Consider the following 27,808-nt stretch of genomic DNA (forward strand, 5'->3'; position numbering starts at 1 on the left):
ATTCTAGTATTATGCACATTGAATTTTAAATCAAAAAGCAACTTCTTACAACTTAATAGATCTCCTTAGTTGTATCCCCAATGATGTTAAAATGTTTAAGGATATACAACAAGAAATGTTGTACCAGTAGTCTAAATGAGAAAAAAAAAAAAAAGCCTATCTTTTAATCTAATGATAAAATAAACAAAATTAAAAATATATTTCTTTTAAAATCCACCTTGAATTTTTTTGGCTAGATCAGCTGTGATTAATCAGTTTTGCTTCTTGTGATGATTTATGCATGCATTTACCACATCTCCTTGGACTTTTGCCATATCTGACCAATACATCAATAGTGCACCGAAAAAGACATGGAAAGCACCTTGACAAGGCTACAGAAAAAAAAAAGTTCCACAGAGCAGTGGTCAATCTGAGCAATTTTATACAGGGATCCAAGTGCAGTGGAAAGCTGAAAAAGCTTATGTGATTCTCCGTGCAGCTGCCTCTGTATTTAAAGCCCTTCTATGAACAAGATTGTGACTTCAAATGGCTTAGAAAGAGGACAAGTGGGGGAAGGGGGAGAACAAAAAAGGAAAACTATTCATAGAAGAATAAGTAGAAGGCATATCTAAATAAGTGCATATAAAGTAATGTTAACATAGAAAAAGAACGTGGGAATAAAGAAGAAGTTAGGAAGTTTAAACAGGTGAAGCACTAAGCCAAATAGTGTATGGAATGCAGTATGGAATGCAGTGCAAACTAAAGGAGAAAATTCAGATTTCTGTATCTTTCCTGACTTATTTTCCCTTGATAATCTAACCTTTTCCCCCTTAAAATCCAGCTGAGTGAGATTTGCTTATTAGTGTGAAATGTTTTAATATCCTAAACCTGAAAATGCATGTGCTTTGAATATTTCCTAAATATTGCAACATTGGAAGATCGTTAATACCTGGCTTTTCAATGAAATGAAATGGATATACTGAAATGGGCTTAACTTGTAGAAAATATTTTAGCTTTTTTATGTGGGTTTATAATACACAACACCATGGAAAAAAGCATTAAGTAAATGCATTGTAATTCTCTGCACTTAGGATTGTACACTTAAAAAGAAAACATTCAAAATCATTCTTACAATGAAATTAGACATATTAAAACTGACTGCAATTCAGCACACAAAGGTGCGATTACTTCTTAATAAAAGTGTGCAGTTCCAATTCTGAAACAGCTATTCTTGTGCCCAGTATGTAGTGGCTGCCCTATAAACTGTTAATGAAATACACAGATACTAGATTCTGTACTACTTTTACATGTTTAAAAAACATAAGGATAGGGGGCGAAATGGCCATTTTGATAAAGAAAAAGAAAAACTGCCTTACTTTTAAAAAATGTTTTTCAGAACATAGTTTAGTATTTTCCTTTTCCTTTTAATGCTTTGACATCTCAAACAATGGAAAGAAACATCCCAAAATGGCAACACCGAGTGCCTGTGAAATAAAATAGCTACTGGAAGTTGCATGGGCAGGAATATATTCCCATCCACCTTCCAAATTCAGTGCTTTTTGCAGGTGTTTATTCATTTCTTTTTCTTTGGTTAGGTGATTATAGCTCATTATGTCTGAGGGACTAAACTAATTGAAATGTTTATTGAGATTGGAGAGCCACAGGGGAAAAAAAGCAAAAAAAACACACAAAACAAAACAAAACAAAAAACAAGCAAAGTGGTAGAGTTGGAAAGGTATAAAATGCATCCCAGGGAGCATTCAGCAGATACTCAGTTTTTTATATTAAAGATTTTGTTTTCAAAGTTTTAAAAGGCTGACTGTTAAGTTATACACTCCAAGAAAAGAATAGGAATGCACGATTCTAAATGTACAGCTTCTTAAGGATAACAATAAATCATATGCCATATATAGGCCAAAAATGAAAGGGACTTTGTACTCCAATATAAACTTCTGGCAAGATCTGGTTTGTTGTCAGGTTCCCAGACACTAAATAGATGCTCTGTTCACTTAGCGTGAAGGCCTGCAAGGGGCAGGGACCTCCGGGGATTCTTGGCAGTTCTCAAGTCTCATTAGGTCTGCATATTAATGACTTGCAGCAAAATAAAGAGACCCTTGAGCAGCCTTTTCCCACCTCCTCCTGCCTGTGTTTCCCAAGCCTAAGGCAGCCTCAGACACAGCACACATTAGCCCAGTCTTAGGCTTGCAGCGGCCACTGCTGCCAGGCGACCGCGGGGCGTGTACTGCCCTTTGACACACTGCCTCAGCCCCATTCAGAGGTCCACCAAGTGTGTTGAGGAATGGGTGCTCTCGAGGACCAACGCTGCCTTGAAGACAAGGACCCTATCACTCCATGCTTACACCATTAATCAAAATAAAGCTCAAATCGCAAGCCAAAGGGGTTGCGCCCAGACACGATCCACTGATGGACATTTTTAGAAGTTACAAACGTTGACTTTCCATTTTGTTATGTGTCAGATAAACACAAAACTTGATCAGAAAATAAAAAGTAGAAGAAAACAAAATTATCAAGCACCCTTTTAGTTGAAGTGCAAATGAAAGGGAAAGGAAACCCAAACTTTATGAGATCATTTTCATTATGTTAAGGTACACATTTTATTTCTCTTAAGTGTTTCCTTTATGAAATAGTAATCAGAGTTATCAGGGTCCTATAAAATTTCAAGAATAAATTCATATGGAAAAACTCAAGCAAAATAGATAAAGTAAAACAAAATAAAATGTATGTATCCCATTGCGACCATATCAGTGACTACCATTAAGCCCACATATAAATATACACGGCGTCCAACATTTTGACAGGTCATGGACCCTGTTGCAAATACAAGGAAACCTAACCCACTTCAGGAAATGCACACGATCAAATGTTTGCTAATGTTCTGAAGCCTAAGAACCCAGGGTTGGAAATCCTGCTTTCAACCTATTTATGACTTTTAATCACCATCTGTTCTCACATTCACTACTTGGTGGCATGCAAAATGCACTGTATGGCAAGAAATGTGGGTTCTAGTCCCACTTATCCACTTAGCCTCTTGTGACCTTGTACAGGTCAATCAATTTCATTCATCTTCACTTACCTCATCCACAAACAAGTCTAATAATATCTTAATTGACTGAAGACTGGGGACTGGCCCAGGTGAGAGAACTATGGCTTTTTGCATGCATTATAATTTCATTAAAGCACATTACATAAGGAAGAAATATTTCAAATTCTAATATATTCCACAATGAGTTTCTAACTTTAACTCTCCAAAGGAACACTGAATTTTTATAATCCTCTTTGAGTATACAGTTATCAACATAGGATGACACAGTCCTTTTTCCATAGAGGTAGCAACATTAAATTTACAAAAAAAAAAAAATTACCTAGGACATCATCTTTTCTAGATTTTTATTTTTTTTTAACTATAAAAGCCAGCATTTAGATTGCTCTTGGATCACACTTACCAGCTGACTGGCCACGGTTGGTGGCATCGTGATCACTATCTCCCTGTTCACTGTCTCCATGACCACTGTCCTTAGAGCTTACTATGTCGGCTTCCTGGAATGCAGAACTAGAAGTACAAAAATGTGAACATTAGAATAAAAAAAGGTGAAGTTACACACAAAACATTCTTCTGCCACCACATGGTCGCCGGTGGCGCTGCAGATTCAGATACCACTGAGTTGGCTTTATTTCTGCCTAAAGCTTGTTTTCATAAGCTGAAGCCCAACTCTTTAAAACTGAGCATTAGCAGTCAGTTTGAGCCCTGTAAGGCATGGAAAGCTTAGGCAATAGAAATTCTATGATTGGGGCTAAGCATATGTTTATATCATTTTATACAGCAGGTGTGTATATATACCTGGAACAGTTAGGAAGACCATCAGAAACAGTGTAGGGGTGAAAACTGACAAAATATTCAAAAATATTTAGAAACTTGTATATAATAAGATACCCATATTTTAATGTATTAAGTAGGAAACCCAACTTAATTAGTATTTATGTCCTGCCTTAATTGGAAATACTTTATATGTTTTATATTATATTATTGAATAATATACCTAATTCTTGCTTGCAATAGGTAGTAGATTGTCCATACACCAAGCTAGGAAGTAAAACATGAGTCCATACCTGTTAACTCGGCGAGGTCTGTCAACTAGATAGCTGAGCTCTGCTCTCTGATGTTTAGTCTAGAAAAAAAATAAATAAATCAAGAGCCTTTGAATGCTAAGGGTTAACTAATAGTCTGCTTTTGAGGTTAGAAACTAATTCTAGCCTAAGTAATTGTGTACATTTTTTATGAATTTCTATGTTGTCCTAAGATCTCCGCCCAATTGCTGGGTAAGGGCACGGAGATATGAAAAGACACCTCAGTCTAGATTTTCAGTAAAGGTTAAAAAAATGCAGGTATAAAAGGCCAATGTTACACGTGTGGGTGTTTTTTAAGGAGAGAATGCAAATGATCTCATAGCTGGGGCTCATAAACGACCGTCTAGAACAGAGTCAACCTAGTTATACTCTAGTCTTTCTTACATTGGCCTAAAAAAGTGTTTGGGTGTATACTGGTTGACACAAGAAAAACAGCACGCTCAATAAGCAAAAGTTTGGATGTTTTATGGAATTATTTTGTTGTTTATTTTCAAAATGTGCTTAAGATACAAATGAGCTGTACAAATATTCATGAAAGTCAATTAATAATATCTAAGACTCAAATAAATAAAATAACCTGTCAAGAACGGAGTTCATAACTTTCCCTCCCGCCAAAATCTTTCCCCTTCCAAAGGCCCTCTGCATCCTCCTCCCACCTCCACCACCCATACACCTCTTCTGGTCCAAACTTTCTTTTATATAAATCAACTCCGTGCTCCCTCTCCCTCCCTCCCTCCAACTTTGCCACTTCTCCATCTTTTAAGAATAAATCAGAACTGACAAGCCAAATCCTTTGATGAAGAAAGCCAACAGCAGTGATTTATCAAAAAACAGTGGCAATAAGGTGATTATTAGCTAGGAGATAATATTTTAAGACAGCAATTGTTTAAGCCTTCCGTTTAGTTTATGCTTACAGGGGCTTGTGCCAAAGCAACTTCATTCAAATTCACACTGTGTGGGCCTTCGGCTTCAAGAGCGTCTGTAAAATGCTGTCCAGGACAGAACTGAAGGCTTTTCTGCCACCCGAGTTCAGAGGACAGGGATCTGATAACTCGTTCACTACAACATGCATTCGAGTTTAGACAACTGTGCAAAGTTAGACAATCTGTAGCTTACTTTTACACGCGACTGAAAGCATCGATAAACAGGGCAAAACAATGAACTTTATTAACGCCTGAGACAGACACGGAGAGAAAAAGACCTTTGCCAGCGCCAGCAAGTTCCTCCACCCCATTTCCCTCTGTCCCCGCCCACTTGCCCCATTCATTCCCAGATTTCTGAGAAGGGGAAGGACTGAGAGGGGGTTGGAATTGTAAAGCAAAGATGCCAGAGGGAAGAAAGAAAGTCCAAGGCGGCAAGGCACCAAGGGTGGGAAATGAAAATAAACGTGGAGGGGTGGAGCGCAAAAAAAAAAATAAGGGACAACACTTAGTTTAGATTACACACAGAGGGGTGGAAGAGGGTGATTTCCCCCCCCCCCCTCCTTGTTACCCCTACAAAGATACAAATAAGCTAATATCCTAAAAATAAATACACAGTGCACCAGAAATAACAGGGGCCAGGCTAGAGGAGGCTTTCGGATGGAGGAGATGAGAGATGGTGGTCCTTGCGCTTCAGCCTTACCTCGTTGGACAAAATGCTTCCGTTGGAGATGATGTCGGGCTGCTGGTCGGTGTAGCCGGTGACGATGGCCCCGCAGGGGTTGTGCTCAGTGTCCGTGCTCCTAGAAGGGCTGCAGGGCTTCAGGAACATCAGGTCGGTCTTGGCGGACTCGGGGGTCAGGCAGACCTGGTAGCAGTAATTCTGGTTGTGGTGATGGGAGCCAAAGCCCCCGGACTCCTCCACCGGCACCTGGGCCGGGTTGCTGGTCACGTTGGAGCTCTGCACCAGCATGATGTCCGACTTGCTGAGTTTCTTCTTGCGCGCCCGGGCTTGGCGGCTGCAGCAGGGCGAGCCCCCGTGGCCGCCGCAGCAGCAGCAGCAGAGGCAGCAGTCGCTGGCCAGACACGTGTAGATGTTGAGCTTCTTCTCTTTTTGGCAGCGCACGGCCAGCACGATCATGGCCAGCAGGAAGATAAAGGACACCGAGCCCAGGGCGATGATGAGGATGAGGGTGAGGTCCAGCGAGGTCTCGCCGCCGCCGGAGCGGTTGGGGCGCTGGTGCTCCCCGGACCCCCCGCCCCCGCCCCCGCCCCCGCCCTGGGGCTCGACAGCGCCATCCACCAGCTGCACCACCAGGGTGGCGGTGGAGGACAGAGGCGGCTGCCCGTGGTCGCGCACCTCGATCACCAGCTCGTAAGGCCGCTGGGGGTCGCGCTTGGCCGGCACCCTGCGGGCGGTGCGGAGCTCCCCGGTGCGCCAGTCCATGCGGAAGAGGTTCATTTCGTTGCCCCGCACGAGGCTGTAGGTGAGCCGCGCGTTCTCCCCGTCGTCAGCGTCCACCGCGGCCACGCGCGTCAGCAGGTAGCCCGGCTCCGCCGAGCGGGGCAGCACCTCGCGCGCGGGCGTCCCGTTGCGCCCGGGCAGGGGCGCCACGATGGCGGGGGCGTTGTCGTTCTGGTCCACGATGAGGATGTTGACGGTGGCGTTGCCCGCCAGCGCCTGGGGGCTGCCGGCGTCCCGCGCCTCCACCTGGAAGCTGAAGTCCTTGAGCTGCTCGTAGTCGAAGGAGCGCAGGGCGTACAGGTAGCCGTTCTCGGAGTTGATGGACACGTACGTGAAGACACTCATGCCCTGGATCTGGCACTCGAGGATCGAGTAGGCGAGCTGGGCGTTGGCGCCCTCGTCGCGGTCCGTGGCGCTCACCGCGTAGATGTAGGCGCCCGGCACGTTGTTCTCGGTCACGTACACGTCGTAGACGGGCTGGTGGAACCGCGGCGCGTTGTCGTTCACGTCGGACACTTGCACCTGGATCGACTTGCTGGTGGAGAGCGACGGCTCGCCCCGGTCCCGAGCCACCACGGTCAGGGTGTAGGAGTCCCCCGCCTCTCGGTCCAGGGGGGCCTCGGTCACGATGGTGTAGTAGTTCTTGAAGGAGGACTTGAGGCGGAACGGCACGTCGCCGAGCAGCTCGCACTGCACCTGCCCGTTCTCCTCCGAGTCGCGGTCGGTCACGCTGAACAGAGCCACCACCGTGCCGGGCGCCGCGCCCTCGCTCACCGCCTCCTTCACGGTGCTGAAGCTGATCTCGGGCGCGTTGTCGTTCGCGTCCAGCACGCGCACGAGCACCTTGCAGTGCGCCGGCACGGCGTTGGGGCCCAGGTCCTTGGCTTGCACGTACACTTGGTACACCGGGCTCTCCTCGTAGTCCAGCTCGCCGCTCACCTCCAGCCGGCCGGTGCGCGGGGACAGGCCGAAGAGCTCCCGCGCCCGCGGAGAGATGTGGCTGCTGAAGGAGTACACCACCTCGCCGTTCTGGCCCTCGTCCGGGTCCGTGGCGTTGAGCTGGATCACCAGCGTGCCCGGCGGCGAGTTCTCGGGGAGGGACACGGTGTAGACGGGTTGGTCGAAGGCGGGCACGTTGTCGTTGGAGTCTAGGACTCGGATGGTGAGTAGGGCCGTGCCGGTGCGCTGCTGCTGGGGGGGCAGGCCCCCTCCCCCGCCGCCGCCGCCGCCGCCGCCGCCGCCTCCCCCTCCTTCGCCGCCGCCTCCCCCGCCTCCTCCCCCGTCCACCGCGGTCAGCACGTAGCGGTGCACCGCTTGCTGCTCTCGGTCCAGCGGCTTCTCCAGCACCAGCTCGGCGAATCGGTTGCCATCCCCCTGGGTCTGCACGTCCAGGGAGAAGTAGCTGTTGGGGGTGATCTCGTAGTCGCGCAGGGAGTTGGTGCCTACGTCCGGGTCGAAGGCGCTCTCCAAGGGGAAGCGGGTGCCCGGCGTGGCGCTCTCGGAGATCTCCACGGTCAGGTCCGGCTCCGGGAAGGAGGGGGGGTTGTCGTTAATGTCCAGCACTTCGATCTCCACCCGGAACAGCTCCAAGGGGTTCTCCAGGAATACCTCCAGGTGCAGGACGCAGGAGGGGCTCTGCTTGCAGATTTGCTCCCGGTCGATCTTCTCGTTCACGTACAGCACCCCGGTCTCCAGGTTGAGGTCCAAGTATGGGGTCCGAGAGTTGGGCACCGTCTGAAACCTGCGAGCCGAAAGTTTTGTAATGTCCAGGCCCAGATCTTCCGCGATATTGCCCACGAACGTGCCATGTTCCTGCTCCTCCTGCACCGTGTAGTGAAGCTGGGAAAAGACTCCTTCCACCATCCAGAGCAAGGCAAAAAAGAATAGCACAATCATCTCCAAAGGGAGAGGAAGCAGCTTCCCGCAGCCAGCCAATCACCTCCCCCACCAGCACGAGAAAAAAATTAAATACAAATAAAAGTGTTCTCTGTATGTGTGTGTGTGTGTGTGTGTGGGGGGGGGGGGATCCTGTGGCTTTCTGTCCTTAAAAATCTTATTCTTTTTGCTTCATTTTAGGGCTTCCCCCAGTTCAGCCTCATTTTTCAATCTTAGCTCAGGAAGAGTGGCAGGCGTCCCCTTTCCTCATCTGTAATCTTCCCACTGACCAATTAATGAAATAATAATACAATAGTCAGCGTCCTTTATTCCGACAGTCTTGGCGCAACGCGACGCTGGCAAATCCCAAGGAGGAAATTTCGATATTTCAAGACGGTCCTCGGTTTGTCTTCCTGCTGATGGGAGGAGAAGGAGGAGGGATAGGAGGAGGAGGAGGAGGAGGATGAAGAGGAAGAGGAGAAGGAAGCGGAGATGCTGCCGGCACCGCTGAACATGCCTCTTAATGTCAACGGCGGGCAAATGCAAAAGGGCTCAAAAGCAGGGAGAGAATTTTGTGCCGGAAAAGCATATAACGGCTCTGCAGCATAAAACTTTCATCCTCTTCATTTCTCCGGATGGCTGTTCTGGGCATTTTTTTTCCCCCCCTTCTTTCGCTCTATTTGTATCTTTTGGCTTTCACAGTCTTGTCTCTCCCCGTCCTCATTCCCACCGGCCTTTGACTCTCCGTAGGTGTGATGAGCAGTTTCTTTTCTGCTGTTTCCTTCCCAAGCCTCTTTCCCTCTAAGCTGTCTCTCCTCCTTCCAGTCTGTTCCCTCCTCGGGCTCAGCCTCAGAGCCTGTGATCTCGGCTGGCAGTTTCTGAGCTCGGAGCGCAACGCTCCTCTGTTTTTGCGCAGCGCCCTCATTCTGCCAACCAATCTCCGAGGAGCACCACCCCCCGAGCCCCTGCTAATTGGCTGGACTGGCCGTCAAGTAGGCGCGTCACCCGGCAGCCGGGCGGGGCGAGACAGAACCCGCGCCCGGGCGGTCGCCGTGAGTGTGAGTGTGAGAGAGGGAGAGAGAGAACCGCCCCGCAGGTCCCGAGGCGCTGGCTGGGGACTCTGCCGCGGAAAGTTCCCAGTCCCCAGCCGCAGGTAACCGAGAGGGAATAGAGAGGTTTCCCCGTTTGCATCAGCAACTGCGAAATCATAACAGCAACCGCAGGAGCGGTATCCTCTCTCAGGAGCGGGGTTTCCAATGACGCTAACATTCTTTTTCCTTTAAGGTGTTTTCCTGGCTACTGATGGTGGAAATCAATCACCGAGAACGGGGGAAAAAGTTGCAGTGTGTGGCCACTGATGGGCAGGGGTTACCTAAGGAAGGAGCTCTGGCGGAGGCGGGCAGGGCATTTAAACACCGGATGTAACGTGGCCTGTGTCACCCTGAGCGTGGGGGGTCTGCAGGGGCCGCCTGGCACCGGCATGCGGGTCGGAGGTGGGACTCACCCCAGGAGGTCAGGGCTGGCCGACCCGATGGACCTGCACGCTCTATAGACTTACCTCCCGCCGTCTTCCTTGCAGACCCACCTATTCGTACTAAACAGATTGATCTCGTCTGGGGACCCAGTTTGAGCTGCGAGCGCTTTGAGCCAAGACTGAGGGGCTTGTTTCATTTGAGCTCTGCCTCCAGCCTACCCAACGCTCCACTCCTGGCTTCGGGCGCCCCAGCTCCGTCCAGCGCTGCAAGGAGCCTGCGGTTAGCCCTGCGCCTCGCCCCGCCAAGTGCTCCGCGGCGGCGGCGGCGCGCACAGGCTGTGTATTTTCCGCTTTATTTCTGACCATCGAAGATTCCCCCGCCCCCCTCCCTCCCCCTCGGCCCCGGTGCTAGACCCGGGCGCCAATTCTCGCCCAGCGATCCTTGCACGCTCGCTGCCTGAGGACAGCGGCGCGGCTGAGAACTTGGGAGTGGGTGGGGGTGGCGGGTAGACCGGGTGAAAACGCGGGGCCGTGTGTGCGTGCTTCTGCGGGTTCCGGCCGACGCGCTGGCACATTGCGGGTGCTCTAATCCATGCTCCCCAGCCGCGGCGCACAGCTCCGCGCGAGTCCCAGAGGAGCCCCCGCCCCCACGCTCGGGTCCCCAAGGATGCGCTTGGCGAGCTCCGAGGGCCCACTCGCCAGGAGCGGGGGCCAAGCGGCGCGTCCACACGCCCAGCTCCTGTGAAGTTAACACACAGCGCGAACTCACGCATGCTAGAGAGAGGATGGCATGTCCATTCCCCAACAACAACAAAAAAATATTCTTAAAACATAGTTCTCTGCTAAGTAATGGGCGGCAGCGGGTTGCTGATTCACGAAAGCAGCCCCTGTTCCACTTTCCTTCAAAAACCACGAGATACGAGGGTCCCTTGTGGCTTCCTCGTCATGAATGACCCTAGAGTAACACCGCCACGACCTGCGAGGGAAGGAGATTCGTTTCCCCGGACCTCAAGCTACCTTGCCATTCCCGCCTGGCAGGGAGTTACGGACGGCGATTGCCCATGGACTTGATTGCAGATTGAGCCATGACCCCTACCAGTCCCGCGAGTGCGTGCCTTCTGCCCTGCCCCCCCCACCCTCCGCCCCCCGCCCCCAGCTCTTTGGCGGTGTTGGGTCCTGCCTTTGAGCGGTTAGAAGGAAAGGATGCCAGCAAAAATGGCTAATCCCTTTTCAGCTGCAGTAAATTGATGACTGGCCAAAGCCAAGTGAAAACCGCTGCAGTTAAAATGATTGGAGCGTCACATCTTGCTACTGAGAATGGAGCGGCGCTTTACAAAAGGACCTGTGGATCAATGAAAAGGAGATTATAGTTTATCTGAATACGACTGTGGCATTGCGCCTGTACTTTCACACCCCCACCCCTTCGTTTTCTTTAGAACTGCACGATTGGAATGGCAGGTTTTGAGCTCTTCAAGCTGACTCATCAGAATCCTGGAGCATTTTTTTTTTTTAAATGACGGTAATTTTCTCATGTTTTCCTATGTACGCGTGGAAACACTTGTATGTGTGCGCGCGTGTGGCGTGCGTGTTTGCGTGTGAGAGCCCTGCGGCTGAATGACAATGCAGATCCAGAATTTGGGGAAGAGGTTTTTGTTTTCAAAATGCAGATGAAGTTTGAGCAGACGAGGGGCTTTCGCTGAGAGCCAAAAGGGCTTCCTGAGGTGGAGAGGAGGATGTGGAGAGATGGTCAGATTTGCCTGTAAATAACCACTACATCCACTGTAACGCTTGAACCGCTTTTTATTTTTTTTTCATTTTTTGGTAGCAGATGTGTTTGCACCAGGACTCTCTCTGCAAACGTGGGTTACAAGCGCCTCCTAGCGGCCAAAGTAGCATAGGGCAAGCCAGAGAAATTTGCTTGGAGCTCTCGGAAGGGCTCGCCTGCTGGGGGCTCTGCAGGATTTCTTGGGTCACAAAGGCCTGTGACCGCGAGGGCCACGCCGGTCCGGGACCTGCAGAGGTCTCGCCTCTCTGACTTGTCGTCTCCGAGGTACCCTCGGAACCCGCGGGGTGACGACAGGGTCTTCTGCCAGAGTCGCCCGCTTCCCTCTGGGTAACTCCAGCCAAGGGCAATTGCAAGAGCATTTTGCTGGGGACCAAGATTCAGAGAGTGGGCATTGATAGCCTTCTTTACCTCCTAAACCCAAAACCATTAAACAGCCCCGCCCTGCCACCCACCAAACAAAACAACACTTTAAATTTGCCTTTTGAAAACGCCTCTTAAGTGTAACTGGTTTCTTCTCTCCCTTGCTGTGTCAATCAAGCAGATTCCCTCCCCCCTCTCCCTTTTTCTTTTTCACTCTCTTTGGTGGACCCAGAATTTAGTGAGGCCAGGAGCATATAAATAGCCTCGGTGATAGTGGACGACCTTTGAAGTGCAGGATCTCATATAATACTGTGTCCCTGGACACCCCATCCCTGGGCGGCAAAGGGAGAAGCAATCTCTAGCGAACATAACCCTGCCCCCCCACCCCCCGTGGCCCCTCCAGGAGGGCCAACCATCTGGATCAAAACAAACTGCCTTCTAAAACAGAAGGGGAAAGTGGTTATTATTTGGAGGGAGGTTATCAAAATCAATTTTCATAAAAGTCTTGGTGTATGAGAGTGATAAGTCACCTTGGTCTCCTTCATTGACTCTAAGTGCAGCAGAAATGGGGGGCGGGAGGGGGGGGGAGGGCGCTAAGGATCCCTCACATGCGTTTTATATTCCTAGTTAGAAACTCTGAAACTAGGTAACCAGGTTGCTTTCTTCCCTACCCCTTTCTAGAAAAGGCGGGAGGGAAACATGTTTGTTAACCAGCCTTTGGATAAATGAGTGTTTGCAGTGACTTAACTTGACTTGAAAGCAATTTGTTTCTAAATCCTCTTGTTATTGCAGTGTGCCCAGAGCCTTGAGAGAAGACTTTTTTTTTTTTTTTTTAAAGAAATGGAAGACAAAACATTAAAATTGTCAATAAAGAGTATTTCAAACTCCAGGCTCGTCCAGGGTTGAGCTAGATGGTTCTGGGCACTTGTCATTTCCAGCAAGGAGAGTGCAGAGAGCAAACGCAAAGGGCCTGGGCTGCATTGCATCTTTTAAGGGTAACCCTGCAATGGGTTTGTTTGTAGCAGTGTAACCTAACAAGAGGTGGGAAGGCAAAGCTCTGGAGCCAATACCACAGACTGTGTTAGCTTTTATTCTAAAGAGTGAGTGTAGCCTATGCTATGGTAAGCTTTCAGGTAATTCTTCAGTTACTGTGTTCTAAGGCTTTGAACCCAACAGAGAATAAACCAACCGTGTTTTGGGGGACTGAGAATACTAGATATTCCATGAAGTTTTATTTGATATTCAAAGTAGAAATGTTCTATATTTTGTTTAACCTAGTTAACATTGGTGTGGCTTCACGCTTCAGTGTCTTTCCAAGTGATCAGACAGGGCCAGCATTTTGTTAAACTCTAGACAGTGAATTAAAAGCACTGATGAGCTGAAGCAGCCCTCTAATGCAAAATGACAAATTGCACTTAAGCAATACATGAACAAGAAAATGATTTATGGATTTTTACAATGGTCTGAGCAAATGAAAGCAACATGAATTATACATCCTAATGCTCATAGTATCATTTTCTAATAGTACTGTTTCAGTTCAGATGCTAACTCTCACCCTTCCTATAAGAGATATTGAACAATAAGAGGTCCAAGAATATTTTTAAATTAGGCAATGGTGTTTGATACTGCCTGCAAATATATATATATATTTTCTTGAGTATGGGTAGGTGGTAGTGATGAACATTGAACATACTAACATTCCTGTTATCTCTTTTAGTGATAAGTAAATAGTCCTTTGTATTTATGTTTTGTTCCACACCTTCCTTCAGAATCAAATAAATATATCTGGTTAAGAATGACAATCTTTATTACATCATGGCCTCTTTTTCTGTAAATCAAAATGCATTACCTCATCTTACACTTTTATTTCATTGCTTTGGATATTGAAAAATCTGATTTTCCAAAATGTCTTTATCCTTTTCATATTTGTTTTATCCTGTTTTGTTTTGCTTTTCAGAACATTGTTCAATTCCATAGTGTATTAAAGACACACTTGAGTTAGTAAAAAGGTGATAGCCTTAGTTTTTTTGTTTTTTCCCCCCTTATAGACAAAATACATCTTATGGCTGTTAAATTATAGAAGAAAAATCAATCAGATAAAATTTTATGTGGTTGTTTTTGCAGTCTGAAAAACTTTTAAAAATCTAGTTACCTCTGTGTTATGATGAGTGAATACTTCTATCATTTTTATTTAACCATCTGTGGCTTGTATAACTAAGCATTTTGGAGTGTGTGTAGAATTTTAAGTGAAGACAGTATCTTTACTGTATTAATACTCAACCACAGGAAAGTTCTAATTACCCAGAGGCCTCTAGAGCCACATTATTAGGCTTACTCTAATTATCCAGGTTTATAAAAAAAAAATATATTGAATCCCAGCTTCTGCTTTTGACAGCATTAATAATCACTCTTACTGAAAGATTACTAAAATCAATGATGTGATTAGGATTGTAAATAAGAACTATGAGACATCACATTTAAAAAGCCAGTTTCTTTGTTAACAGAGGTGATGTGTGAGGTTACTGATGAGGTAGAAATGAAGCTTTGAAATTAAGGTTGATGTAGAACAATTTCACAAATTAATTGTAAGCCCTAATAAGTTTATATGAGTAAGAGAAAATGAGTCTAGAACTCTCTTTTTTCATCCTCAGTGGGTTTGTTTTTTATTGGTAGTGGGTATGTTTCTTATAGTAGCAGCGTAGTACTAATGTTTATCTGGGAAGTATTAATTGTATTCTTAAGAGGAAGCCCCTTGACTTTCTAAATACATAATGCGATTACCCAAATTCTAAGTAGGGTTACAAATCATGGTGTTATTTTATGAAGAGTTTGACAATGTTATTGGAGACAGACCATGAATAGAATATCAAACATAGCTTGAGAATTTAATAGTAAACAGAATAGATAAATAGATGCATCAATAAAAAAAAGTTTTTCTTTAAGTTCAACTGCCTGGTTAATATAACTCTTTATATAAGAAACTTGATTTTTATGATCCCTTACTTAAATGTCTTGAAAATGCTATACTGTAAAATATTTGTTTTATTGAAATTTCTAGTTTGTTTTTTAGGTAAAAGTGACTAACGTCTTTTAAAAACCCAATGTGCACCAAGCATTTTTACATAAGTTATAATATTCCCCCCCATATCTATAGGTATTATTATTCATCTTAAAATATATTTCTATTATACTTAATTCCAGAAGATGTGTTTTTAGTAATCTGTATTTGAGAAAGTTTTTCTTAAGTTGCTTATTTCAAAGAAATCTTACCTAAGATAGAAAATCCACTGTACATTACAAGTGTGTTAAAAACACTTTATCTTTTACAACTAATGAAATGCATTCCTTCTCTCTACAAATACTCAAAAATGATCTAGCATCTCATGATTTTCTCTAACTTTTATTTTATATCCTATGTACTATGTTGAGTGGATAAATACGAATAAAGTAAGCACAGTAGTCTCTCGGGATCCACGGGGGATTGGTTCCAGGACCCCCCACAGATACCAAAATCCATGATGCTCAAGTCCCTTCTATAAAATAGTGTAGAACAATGCAAACCGTTGTCCCTTCACATCCGAGGATTCCCAACCTGCCAGGTTGGTTTAATCTATGGATGTGAACCCAGGGAGACAGAAAGCAGACTGTATATTTATTGAAAAATATAAGTGGATCCTCGTAGTTCAAACCCATGTTGTTCAAGGGTCAACTGTACCTTGACAGGTATTCTGAATTGGTTTTTTCCCCCCATTTATTAGGTCACAATGACAAGCTAAGAATTCCTCTGTGATTAAAAATTAGATGATCTGAGTAAATATGGCTCTAGTGGTAGGACATCTGCTGTCTTAGAATCAGAAGATGTAACTTGGAAGCATGCTTGAGGGTTAAGTTAAAAAGAGCCTGGACAGTGTGACTCAGTGGTTGAGTGTCAACCGATGAACCAGGAGGTCATGGTCAATTCTGGTCAGGACACATGTCTTGGTTGAGGGCTCAGTCCCCAGTGTGGGGTGGACAGGAGGCAACCGATCAATGATTCTCTTCCATCATTGATGTTTTTATCTCTCTCTCCCTCTCCTTCCTCTCTGAAATAATATATATACTGGAGCCCGGTGCATGAAATTTGTGCATGGGGGCGGGGGGGGGATGTCCTCTCAGCCCAGCCTGCACCCTCTCCAATCTGGGACCCCTCGCAGGATCAGGCCTAAACCGGCAGTCAGACATCTCTCTCACAATCCGGGACCACTGGCTCCTATCTGCTCACTTTCCTGCCTGCATGATTGCACCTAACTGCCCCCCCTGCTGGCCTGGTCACCCCCAACTGCCCCCCCACCAACCTGGTCCCCCCCAACTGCCCCCCCTGTGGGTCTGGTAGCCCCATGCAGCTTGTTGCTTAGTTGTTTGGTTGCCCCTCACTAACCCCCATGCCAGCCTGGTCACCCCATGAAGCCTGCTGCTTAGTCATTTGGTTGCCCCTCATAACCCCCCTGCCAGCCTGGTTGCCCCACACAGCCTGTTCAGTTGTCTGTTCGGTTGTTTTGGATGTGATGGTCACTTAGCCTTTTATATATATAGACTAGAGGCCCGGTGCACGAAATTCGTGCATGGATGGGGGGTGTCCCTCAGCCCAGCCTGTACCCTCTCCAATCTGGGACCCCTCAAGGGATGTCCGACTGCCCATTTAGGCCCGATCCCACGGGATCGGGCCTAAATGGGCAGTTGGTTATCCCTCTCACAATCCAGGACTGCTGGCTCCCAACTGCTTGCCTGCCTGCCTTCCTGATTGCCCCTAACCGCTTCTGCCTGCCAGCTTGATCACCCCCTAACCACTCCCCTGCCAGCCTGATTGATGCCTAATTGCTCCCCTGCCAGCCTGTTTGCCCCCAACTTCCCTCCTCTGCCAGCCCGGTCACCCCTAACTGCCCTCCCCTGCAGGGTTGATCGCCTCCAACTTCCCTCCCTTGCAGGCCAGGTGCCTCCCAACTGCCCTCCCTTGCTGGCCATCTTGTGGTGGCCATCTGTGTCCACATGGGGGCAGGATCTTTGACCATATGGGGGCAGCCATATTGTGTGTTGGAGTGGTGGTCAATCTGCATATTACTCTTTTATTAGATAGGATAGAGGCCTGGTGCAGGAGTGGGGGCCAGCTGGTTTGCCCTGAAGGGTGTCCCAGATAAGGGTGGGGGTTCCCTTGGGGTATGGGGCAGCCTGAGCAAGGGGCCTGTGGTGGTTTGCAGGCCAGCCACGTCCCCTGGCAACCCAAACGGAGCCACTGGTATCTAGAATTTATTTACCTTCTACAATTGAAACTTTGTAGCCTGGAGCGGAGCCAAGCCTCCTGCATGCTCCACCAGCAGCCATTTCTGTTTGAGTTAATTCACCTTCTATAATTGAAACTTTGTAGCCTTAAGTGGGTGAGCCCGGCCAGGGTGTGCGGAAAGGTTTGCTTCCCCTGTTGCTGCCGGCAACCCTGGCCTGCTCTCTCAAGCTCCATTCTGCCGCCATTTGTTTGAATTTGTTTACCTTCTATAATTGAAACTTTGTAGCTTGAGTGGAGGCTTAGACCTGTCAAGGGCAGGCAGAAAGCTTGTTTCCCTCTGTTGCCTGGGAAACCTTGCTCTCGGTGGCTGTAGCCATCTTGGTTCGGTTTATTTGCATACTCGCCCTGATTGGCTGGTGAGCATGGCTTGGGCTGGTGGGCGTGGCTTGGGTGTAGTGGAGGTATGGTCAATTTGCATATTTGTCTATTATTAGGTAGGCTATGAAAGGTTGATTGACTTGGTTGATTAAAAGCAATGTCCTGAATTTCAAGCCAGATGGGACACTGTTTGTCTTCTTATTCGCAGTTCTTCAAATCTCCTGAAATGGAGGTCTGTCAGTTCAAAAAAAGGGCTGTGGTCACTAACAGTACATTTTCTTTTCTCTTCTGTTATTCTCCAGCTTTCTTATTCCATAACAGGCACATGAAATTTGTGGTTTAGATATTATGGAGTTTGGAAATACTTATGTAATTAAGATAGTAATTATTTTATACATACAGGATTTAGAGTAACCCTGTGTGACTTTCACAGGCTAGTAAAGTTGGGATTAATTGGCCAGAATAAAAAGGTTTAAGTATAAATGTAAAGTATATACATGTACACACATGTAAGAAAAAGGCACAGTAGTTAAACTATGTTTTTGGTATAAGAATATAAACGTATCAGCAACAAAGGAGAGTTCACACAGTCTTAAGATGCTGTATGCAGACACTTGCTTGTTTTACAATGGTGAAGTTCCCTCTCTGTTATGAAAGCAAAGGGTTAGTTGTTCATTTTATACACTATACAAAAATGAATTCCAGGTGGACCTGAGCATTATTTAAAAGCACAAAACTATAGGATAACTACACCTATACTAGTATCTGGCAACTTAAATAAAGAGATAAACTGAGGCAAGCTCAGATGACCAGAAATTGCGTTTATTTGGGAATAGCAGAGGAATTGCAATTTGTAAATACTAACTGTAGCAAGCTCAGGCGAGTCTGTTGAGGGCTTGGGATGGGCCGTATTTATGGGCAAGGAGTGCAAAAAGGGGAAAGTCCAGCCAGAGTATTAGCAGTAAGCTCCTTGGCTTGAGGATAGGGGGAGGTACTTGGCCGATGTTTATTGGTCAGGAGAAAACTTCCAGTTTTCCCTAAATCAGGCAATTGAGGGCAATCGGTCTCTCAGTTGTTTGAGGGCAAACGCATGTGATTCTTCATTTCCTATCCTGCAGTTCCATTTTAGATTGAGATCCTTTCCTGTATCCAATATGTTGTCACTCCAGATATATTTCTTAAAAGGGTTTAACATCACGCTCTTCAGGTCGACTCCTAAAGGCAGATAAAGACAACCACCTCCACAACTCCGAAAGCAAAGAGGAAAAACCCACCACCACCAGCAGCTCCCAAACAAATATTTGAGGGACAGCAGACATGGTCCCCCATGACACAAGTACCCGCTCCTGGGACTGCTCCTTGGGTAGCCCCTGGCAACTGAACCCTCTGGTGATGGGACCGGATGGAGATTCTGGGAGGGGAAAGCAGGCCTGAGAGTTTCCCAACCGTCTGTGTTTGCAATGCGAGTCCCCTTTGACACTGGTGTGGAAAGAGGTGCAGGTAAGACCCTTAGCCTTTCAATATATACCTCACTAACAGGATTTTTTAAAATCCAGTTTCTTGGTGTTGAGTTCCCAGAAACCCTAGGAAGAGGCTTCTTTTACTTGGAGAGTCCTTAAATAGTAACCAATTTTTCAGATTCCAATTGGAGAGGGACTTTTGGAACAGTGAGACTTATTTCTAACACACACAGATAGTTGGAAAACTCTCTTACTGCTTGTTTCATGGTTATTTCTTACAAAAATATACAGTGTCATCATTTTTTAAAAGTTTTTTGCTTCATCGCTTATTTATGTTTTAGCATATTGCTCCTTATCTGATTAACTGCATCTTTCTTAGAATTAAAATGTAGAAGAATTTGTTTACCTCTGAATGGCAAAGAATGAATAGGTATCAGCCTAGAGCACATAATTTATTTACTTAAAAAAATCTATTGATCTTTATCATGATTCTTTTTAATAGTACATCAGAATTAAGCTATGTTGAAAAGGGAACATTTGGTTGCAATTTTAAAATGAGTGCCCCTTTAACACAAATGGTCCTCTTTCTCCTCCTTAAAGTTAGTAGTTTGGGTTTAGCTTAGTACTCTCATAATTTATGTAATATTTATATGTCTAAAATAAGGACAGGCATGGGAGCATGAGATCTGACTCATACAACAGAGACAGTAACATGAACCCCTCTTTATTTTGGTGCTCTTAAATTTCACCTACACATGAAGCAGAGTTTTCCATATACAGGAAGAAATGTTATTGATGTTCTAGTTTTATTTTAACTCTAATAATTATGAATAAAATAGATAAAGAAAAAAAATTAAGGTTATGGAATTTAAGATTATCTTTTTAATATGATATGACAATTTTAAATTGTTGATGCTCGTGCAGTTTCTGCTGCATTTTTACTGTGTTTGTGAGTATTTGTGAATTGTTTTCTTATATCTCAGAAGAACGTGTTATATTTCAGTGAATTATAGGTGGCAGTGTACACAGCTAAATTCTACATTTTACTGCAGGTATAAAGAAGATATTTCACTTGGTTAACAGTTTCATATTTAAGCTTTTTGTCATTCTAGCCTCCATTCTAAACTACCCCTCCTTTTTATTTTTCATCTAAAAACATCAAATAAACTCCCTCAGGTAAGAGCTTGCTCTTGGGAAGTATTTTGAATATCATGGATATTCTGAAAGTGTTTTTTTATTTTTTTTTTACATGTTATTAAATAAAGATGTATTGGAAAGAGTATAATATTGACTAAACAGCTGATTTAATATTAAAATCAGAATTTTAAAGCTGAAAGGAATTTAGAATTACATCTCAAGCCAGTGACAGAGAATTTTTTATTCTGTCTGTTTAGATTTTCTGTTTTAAAAGTTACAAGCAAATGTGCTTTGGTTGCCTGGTGGTGAAAAATGCAATGCTTTCTTGATTTACTATCCTGAGGGGTGATATCTATCCTAAAGAATGCTAAGTACAAAATTGCTATTCTTTAGGCCTGATATCCACCGAGAATGCAGGATAATAGATTATAAATGATGTAGAGAATAGAATAAACCTTAAGTTGATGATCAATAGCCGTACTGTGACATCTCATGGAGAATAAGAGCGTTAGGCATCATGGTGGTCCAATGACACCATTCCTTCCAGCGGCTTTTACAAAGTGCATCCAAAGGTTTTCTGAAGGTTACTCAGAGACATACGGGGGGAGCAGGGGTAGGTGGTGCTGGGAGAGCGGAAGTGAGAGTCAAAGAGGCAAGCAGGTCCAACTCTGGTGCCCTCAGCTTTCCTGTTGTTTTGTTTTATATATTGAACTTTTAAATGGAAATCCTTTTATATGATTCAAATTATTCATCTGTAGAGCAGAAACTGAGAACTGAGTAGATATTGACACTCTCCCAGGGTCAAGTAGATAATTGTCAGGGTGGGGCTGACATTACAGAATACTACCACTGATAAGAAGTCCTTACTCTGTATTTATCTTTTCTCCGGAGTGGGTTTTTTGTTTGTTTGCTTTCCTTCTCCTGTTCGCCACCATAATTTGTTTATTCATTTTAATGCACTCAATTACTTTGCAATTCTTGGCCCATATGTAGCTTATAATTTTCAAATAGATATGCTCGCTTGCAAATGCTCACATTAATGCTGGCCAATTGTTTTGGGATCATTTGATTCACTCAAGCTGATATATAAACATTATTAATTCTAAAAGGAAATAAACAGGCAAAGAAAATCAGAAAGAAACTATTTCTTCAGATTTTTTTTTCCTGTTCTTTTTCAAGGTCAGTAAGATTAGTTCTCTAAACTTGAATGTTTCTTAAGTCCTTTCCAATACATTGTATTGTTTTTTGATATGACGTACTTCTCCAGCATTCAGAAGTCGGAACACTCTCAAGCACTGGGAGTTTAATACGGGCATAAACCTGCAGAAACTGAAGGAGCCAGTAGCTAAAGGTACTGGGCCAAGTTCCTTTTAAAAATAAAGCGAAGCCATGAAAATCTGTTAATATAGGAGACTAACCCCAAATCTCCTTTCTGGGTTGGAATAATGCAATGGACCCCAGGTTATATCCTCCCTATTTTTGAAAAATTTACTCTCCTACATAGCTTCTGAGTCAAATAGCAAGTTAAGAATGAGTATATTTTAACCTGAACATTTGACTTCTTTTGCATATTTTGCCTAGGCCTCGGGGGAAAATCGTTTATTTAGGTTGTGCTTGCATGGATGGACCTAGATGATCATCTAGATTTCAGACCCTTTACTTTTATGAGCTCACATTTATTAAATATAGGGCCCCCAGAAACTAAAAACTGGTTAATGTCCCATATAACTTTAATTTTAAATAAAAAATGGCAAGAAGTTTTGGTTGATTCATTCAAGAAACACAAATTGAGCACCTGCCATGTGCCAAGGGGCTTAGGATTTGTTAATGAATAAACTGGACAAATGTCCTCACCTTTGTTTTAGTGTTTTTAGGTGTGTACAGGCAGCAAATGAGCGTCTTAAATAAGCAAATAATCTAGTATGTCAGGAGGTGAAGGTGCTGTGGGGAATAGGAAGGGAAGAACAGGTTAAGAGGCTTGCTTAATAGAAAATTAAGAACTTTCCCCCCTTTGAAATGTGTGAGGGTTATGGAACTCAGACATGAAGCAGAGTGGGTTATTAGTGACTGTAGTTGCTTTGCCACGGGAAGAGAGAACAAACACAACTTCAGCTGTTCTTTTTTAACTTTCCCTTTAGGAATTGCTTCAAAGTAGATTTTCTCATTAGCCACTAAATTGAATGTTTTCCCATTAGGCAATTTGCCCCAAACACTAAATTAGTGGGAGGACCACCAAAATAACTGTCATTCTAATGGTAAAGGGATGTCTGGGTATACCGGAGGAGTAGCTTTCCTTTTTTTTTTTTTTGGATAGTTGCCCTTTTTGGGGACAGAAACATAAGGTAGTAGTTAATAATCTGTCAGTGGAGGCAACACTTTGGTGTAGGATGTTGAGTTCCCATCAGAGTTCAGGGGACTCTCTTGGTTGCATTAACAGAACCCTTACCTTTCATGGGGAAGAACTTAATGATAATTAAAAAAAAAGAAAAAAGAAATTAAAAGCAAAGGAAAATGTAGTTATTGTCACTTGAACAAGTAAGTGTCACATGGGAATTGATGACAAAGGACTTTGTCAAATGTAACTGCCCCAAGAGCCTGCTTCCATTGGTCTTTGCAAAAATGTAATTCATGTTCAAGGTAGAACGAGGACGCCCACACGCGCCAAATGCCAATGTAATGGGCACTTCCGGGACGTGCTGTCAGGCAGCGGTATAGACGTGTAGCCCACACAGACTTTCTATGTCTTTCCTTAACTTGTTTAGCTGTATAATTACACGAGCGGTGGTCTTTCAGTCATGCCTTTCAGGCTGCTTGTAAAACCGGTAACCACAAATGCTCACACTGGAAGACTTCCTCCTCTAAAATGGCCTTGTTTTATTTTACCAGCATGCCCATCTCCCAAGCTTATTTATTTATTTGCTTACTAACGTCATGCATGTATTTATTCACTTATTAAAATTATGAAATGAACTTCTATATGTTTGGGACATTGTGCTAAGTGCTTACAGACACCTTTTCTGGATGAAAAGTTTTCATATGAAAGTTGGCTAAGTGATATGGCCAGTTCAGTACCCAATCTGAGAACCACAATCTAGTTTTTCTTAGGTTATGGCTGCACATAGATTAGAAAGAGGAGATTGATGATAGTGAGAATATAGGTAGAAGTATTACTAGGTTTGCAGGTAGAGAAACAGAAATCTGAATGACTTTAGTTAAGTGCTAGGTATTTGATATTTATAATGATAACAAAGAGAAAAGGTTATACGTTGTTGCCTATATTTTTCCCAATGAGGTAGAGACATTTTTTATACATTTCAGAATCATTTCAACAGAGTAGTTCACATTTATATAAAATTAATAAATTACATTAATGATAATAACTGTACATTTATAGATGTATAGTTTGTGAAGTTCTTGATTACTTATTTTAAAAGTTCTTTTATAAAAATTATTTTGTATGGCTTATTTTATTTTTAGTATTTGATGGGTAAATGGCACCACTGCAGATTGGACTCAATCTATTTTTTTTATTTCTCATATATATTAGCCTACTGATTTGCCATGCAAATCCTTTCTTTTTTTTTCTATAAAGAATTTCCTATACTTTATAGATTTGTAATGCAATTAATAAATATATGTATACTCCTTCTAAACGTTTAAGGAATCACATTTAAATCATTCTCCCACCTACATTTAATGAGCTTTACTTTAGTACAACATATATTAGAATTATCTTATACATATTTACTTGTGGATGTCTTGTTTCTGACTTTATTTCATCACATAATGTTGGAACTATGTTTTAGTGTTTTGTTTTGTTTTTAGTTTTATATTTTAGCTTCTATGGAATGACTGCTAAATTTCATATAATATCTTTCTGGAAGGAATTAGAGTAATTAAGAAGCACAAAAGTACCTATTCAGTTAGCCTACTTGTACCCTCAGACGAATCATTAGTTGTAAAAAGTCTGAGGAAGCTTGTCCTTAGTTAATTGAATAAGAGGATTTTTCACCTTTTTATATTTCTTCCCACTCACTCATTTGGTTTAGTTTTGTTCACTCTAAAATGACTCACTAAAAAATTTCAAACTCTATACATTTGTCTAGGTAATATTTTGTTGAAGCTTGTTAATCTATGGTTAAATCTAGGGTCAATATCAATCCTGTTTGGTTACCAGGCAGGCACTGAATATATTTTATGATAAAAAACTATTCAAATATGAAAATATCTCATTGATCTTTAAGAGTAAGGGATTTATTATGTTAACATTGACTGAATAGTTCAAAGTGCAGATTGAGAGCTGCTTAATCTCCCTTTCCTGTGAATATTGCTCAGCCACAGGCACGGAGAGCTTGACTTACATATAGATCCTTCCTTCCCCAGATAATTGTAGTATTTACGAAGATGAACTTTATCTGTTTCAGCTTAATATTTCTTTGAAAGGGCAGTCCTAATTTGGAAGCTACTGAATAAAAGGCATCATGCCTTTAATTACTTTTTAAAAAGAACCCGATTCTTTCCCCTTTGAGTACTCTAAATTAGATTAAACATTTGGGGGAGAAACAAAGCAGAGGGGAGTTGTCAGTGAAGTATTCTGCACACAAATGTTAGCTACCATTCCTGTCATGGAAGAAAAGAAACTAAGAAAAGCAGCAGCTACCATTTCAGCTCAATAACTCTGGTCCCTCTTAGTGAAATCATTTTGAGACTGCTGAGTAGAAATAGTTTAAAGGTCTATTGTAAAAGAAATAAGACTTTTATTCCTTAATTAGACTCTTCAGAGACTATTGTGACTTTGCAAAATTGAATAACCTTTTATTCCCTGGTTATAGTTAAATCCTTAAGCTCTTTCGATTTCCTGTACCCGTGTGATTTCACTTTAAGGTTTCACCTTTACACCAGGTGCATATGCATGATACTAGGACAGGCCAGGCATGATTTCATTTCACTCTCACTTTAGTAACAAAGCAGAGTAACTTTTCTTAAAATTAACACGTGACAGGGGGATAGAAATTGCAGCACTGAAGTCTCCTGATCATGTACAAGCAGTGGAACGGGGGAACAGTCTGTATATATTTCCTACCTCACCCTTAGATAGATGATGAAGACAGTTTTTCTTGTTTTTCCTTTAATATTGATATTTTTTATGATGTAAGATATTGGATTTTTATGGAGATTGTTTTCAATTTTGCTGCTTTTTAGTTGAGGTTGATTCAAAGGCAGCATTTATGCCTGCATTTGCAATTTTGCTATATAGCATAATGTATGGTAATGTCTATCATACACCAATTCAGAGTTGATTAATTTAGAATTTCTGAAAATTTGAGTCTCATATTAAACTTTTTTGACATAGTGAAAAAGAGAGTATACTAAACAAATAAATACTGTTAAATACTTGTCCCAAATAAGATCACATCCTGAGGTTCTGGGTGGACATATCTTTTGGGAGGACTCAACCTGCTACAATAAGCATGACCAAATTTTTAAAAACATGTTAAAATTGTGAAATATAACAAAAGTACAGAAAATAAATAATATTTAATATACAATAGTGTTAATAATTACAAAGTGACCATCTAACTAACCACCACCCATTGATATGTTGTAGAACATCCCCAGCACTATGAAAATGCCTGGACTTCTTTAATGATCATTTCCTTATCCCCATTCACTAGAATTATCCTATGTTATGGGAATTACTTTTCTTTAAAATGTTGTTACTCATGTAGCAAAATGATACAAGTTTATATGTTTTTTAATTTCATAGACATTAATCATGATTACATAGTTTATTTTGTTATGCTTTTTAAAATTAATATTATGTTTATAAGATTCTTATATTTCATTGAAGGTGGCTGTAGTTAATTTGTTTCCTTTACAACTTAGTCATAAATTTTACTTTTATGGCATGTGCTTGTTATGTTCTTTTTTTTATTGGCTATTACAAACACCGTTGTTATGAGCATTTTTCTATATTTATACTAGTATAACTCTGCAATTTTATGTGAGATATATGCCTGCTAGATGATGACAGTTTTTCAAAGTGACTGTAGCAATGTACCTCTCATCAGAAGTTTATGAGTTCCCATTGCTCTCACATATTTTATAGCACATGGTGTTGACTTAAATTTTAGTTATCTGATAATTCCATAGGTGTGCAGTCAAATTCCATGATAGTTTTCACTTTAGTATCCCTACTTTTTTTTCAGGCTAACTTGCAGACCAGTCTTAATTTTCTCATTTTTGTCTTCTTGGAAATTTTTTTTTTTTTTATGGTGGGTCTTAGCTATCAAATAAATATAGACAAAGAGGGTTAGCTTGAAAATGGTTTTACTGAGTGCTTGGATGAAGAATCTCCCCAATTATTCAATGCTGGTCACACTTCCTTTTAGTTAGGTATCAGACTACATTGACAATTTACTCTTTTTTAAAAAAAATACATTTTATTGATTTTTTACAGAGAGGAAGGGAGAGGGATAGAGAGTTAGAAACATCGATCAGCTGCCTCCTGCACACCCCCTAATGGGGATGTGCCTGCAACCAAGGTACATGCCCTTGACCGGAATCGAACCTGGGACCTTTCAGTCCGCAGGCTGATGCTCTATCCACTGAGCCAAACCGGTTTCGGCGACAATTTACTCTTAACCAAATCTTTTGCATATGACATTGCGATTATCTCATGAAAGCTATAAATACAGATATAAGTATGATCATTTTATTGATGAAGATTATGAGATTCAGGAACATTAAATAACATACTCAAGGACAAGCTAGGAAGTTAAGAGTTAAAATACATACTCAAGTATGATCTTTTTTACATTCCTTTGATGTCTTTCCTTAAATGCAATTTCAAACTTTAAAGTTACAAATTCACTTATTTTAAATAATATTGCCAATTTAAAAATAAGTGCAATAGCCCTGCTCTGAATTAAACTACTTCCGAATTTCTTCCTATGAGCATTGTTGCCTTATCCATATTCAAATAAAAATTTTACATTTATTATCCTGTCAAAAGTTATTCCTATTGTTTTACACATTAGTTAAATGTAATGTATTTTATTTCCCTTTGTGGAATTTCTAGATGATTCATAGGAATCTTTGGAAGACAACTTGCTTAGACAAGTAGACTTCTTCCTTGTTTGTTTTTAACCAGGTATATCGGAGAAGTGACATAAGGACAATAAGGCCAATAGGAGCCAGACAAGAAAAGAAGATCCGGTTGAGGAAATTTATTTACCATTTGTCTGCAGTAGATTAGACTATGGTTGCCTTTTTGAAAGTTCATTCCTAACAAGATATTTAATTTCGGTTAAGCTAATACAGTTTTAGAATACATTTTTTATTGCTTTAAAACCTTGAAAATCAGATTTATATTTTTGTAATGGGATAACTCCCAACCATATATCTCAGGAATTCTTCTTTAAAAATACTCAGCCATTCCAAACACTTGAACTAAATCCAAACCCATGATGAAGGCCACATTTCTGAGGTCGTGGCGTGGGCAAGGGAAGTGGGGAGAAAGTGGCAGTATGGATCTTTTGATCCTATTTACACAAAGAGATGAACATGTA

At 42.8% G+C, this 27,808-nt stretch overlaps 1 protein-coding gene across 2 annotated transcripts in view; it reads right to left on the reverse strand.

The window, feature by feature from the left end:
* The window catches only part of PCDH10 (protocadherin 10), a 40,726-nt gene extending 31,480 nt beyond the window's left edge, over window positions 1–9,246 (reverse strand). For both annotated transcript variants that reach the window (XM_079772896.1, XM_079772895.1), the window contains exons 1-3: window positions 5,749–9,246; window positions 4,108–4,166; window positions 3,444–3,550 (exon numbers count right to left, since the gene is read on the reverse strand). In XM_079772896.1, the coding sequence (XP_079629022.1) occupies window positions 3,444–3,550; window positions 4,108–4,166; window positions 5,749–8,406 (2,824 nt within the window). In that variant the 5' untranslated portion in view covers window positions 8,407–9,246. The remainder of the gene's footprint in view (window positions 1–3,443; window positions 3,551–4,107; window positions 4,167–5,748) is intronic.
* Window positions 9,247–27,808: the final 18,562 nt, after the last annotated feature.

The sequence above is a fragment of the Cnephaeus nilssonii genome, assembly GCF_951640355.1.
Source record: "Cnephaeus nilssonii genome assembly, chromosome: 5".
NCBI lineage: Eukaryota > Metazoa > Chordata > Mammalia > Chiroptera > Vespertilionidae > Cnephaeus > Cnephaeus nilssonii.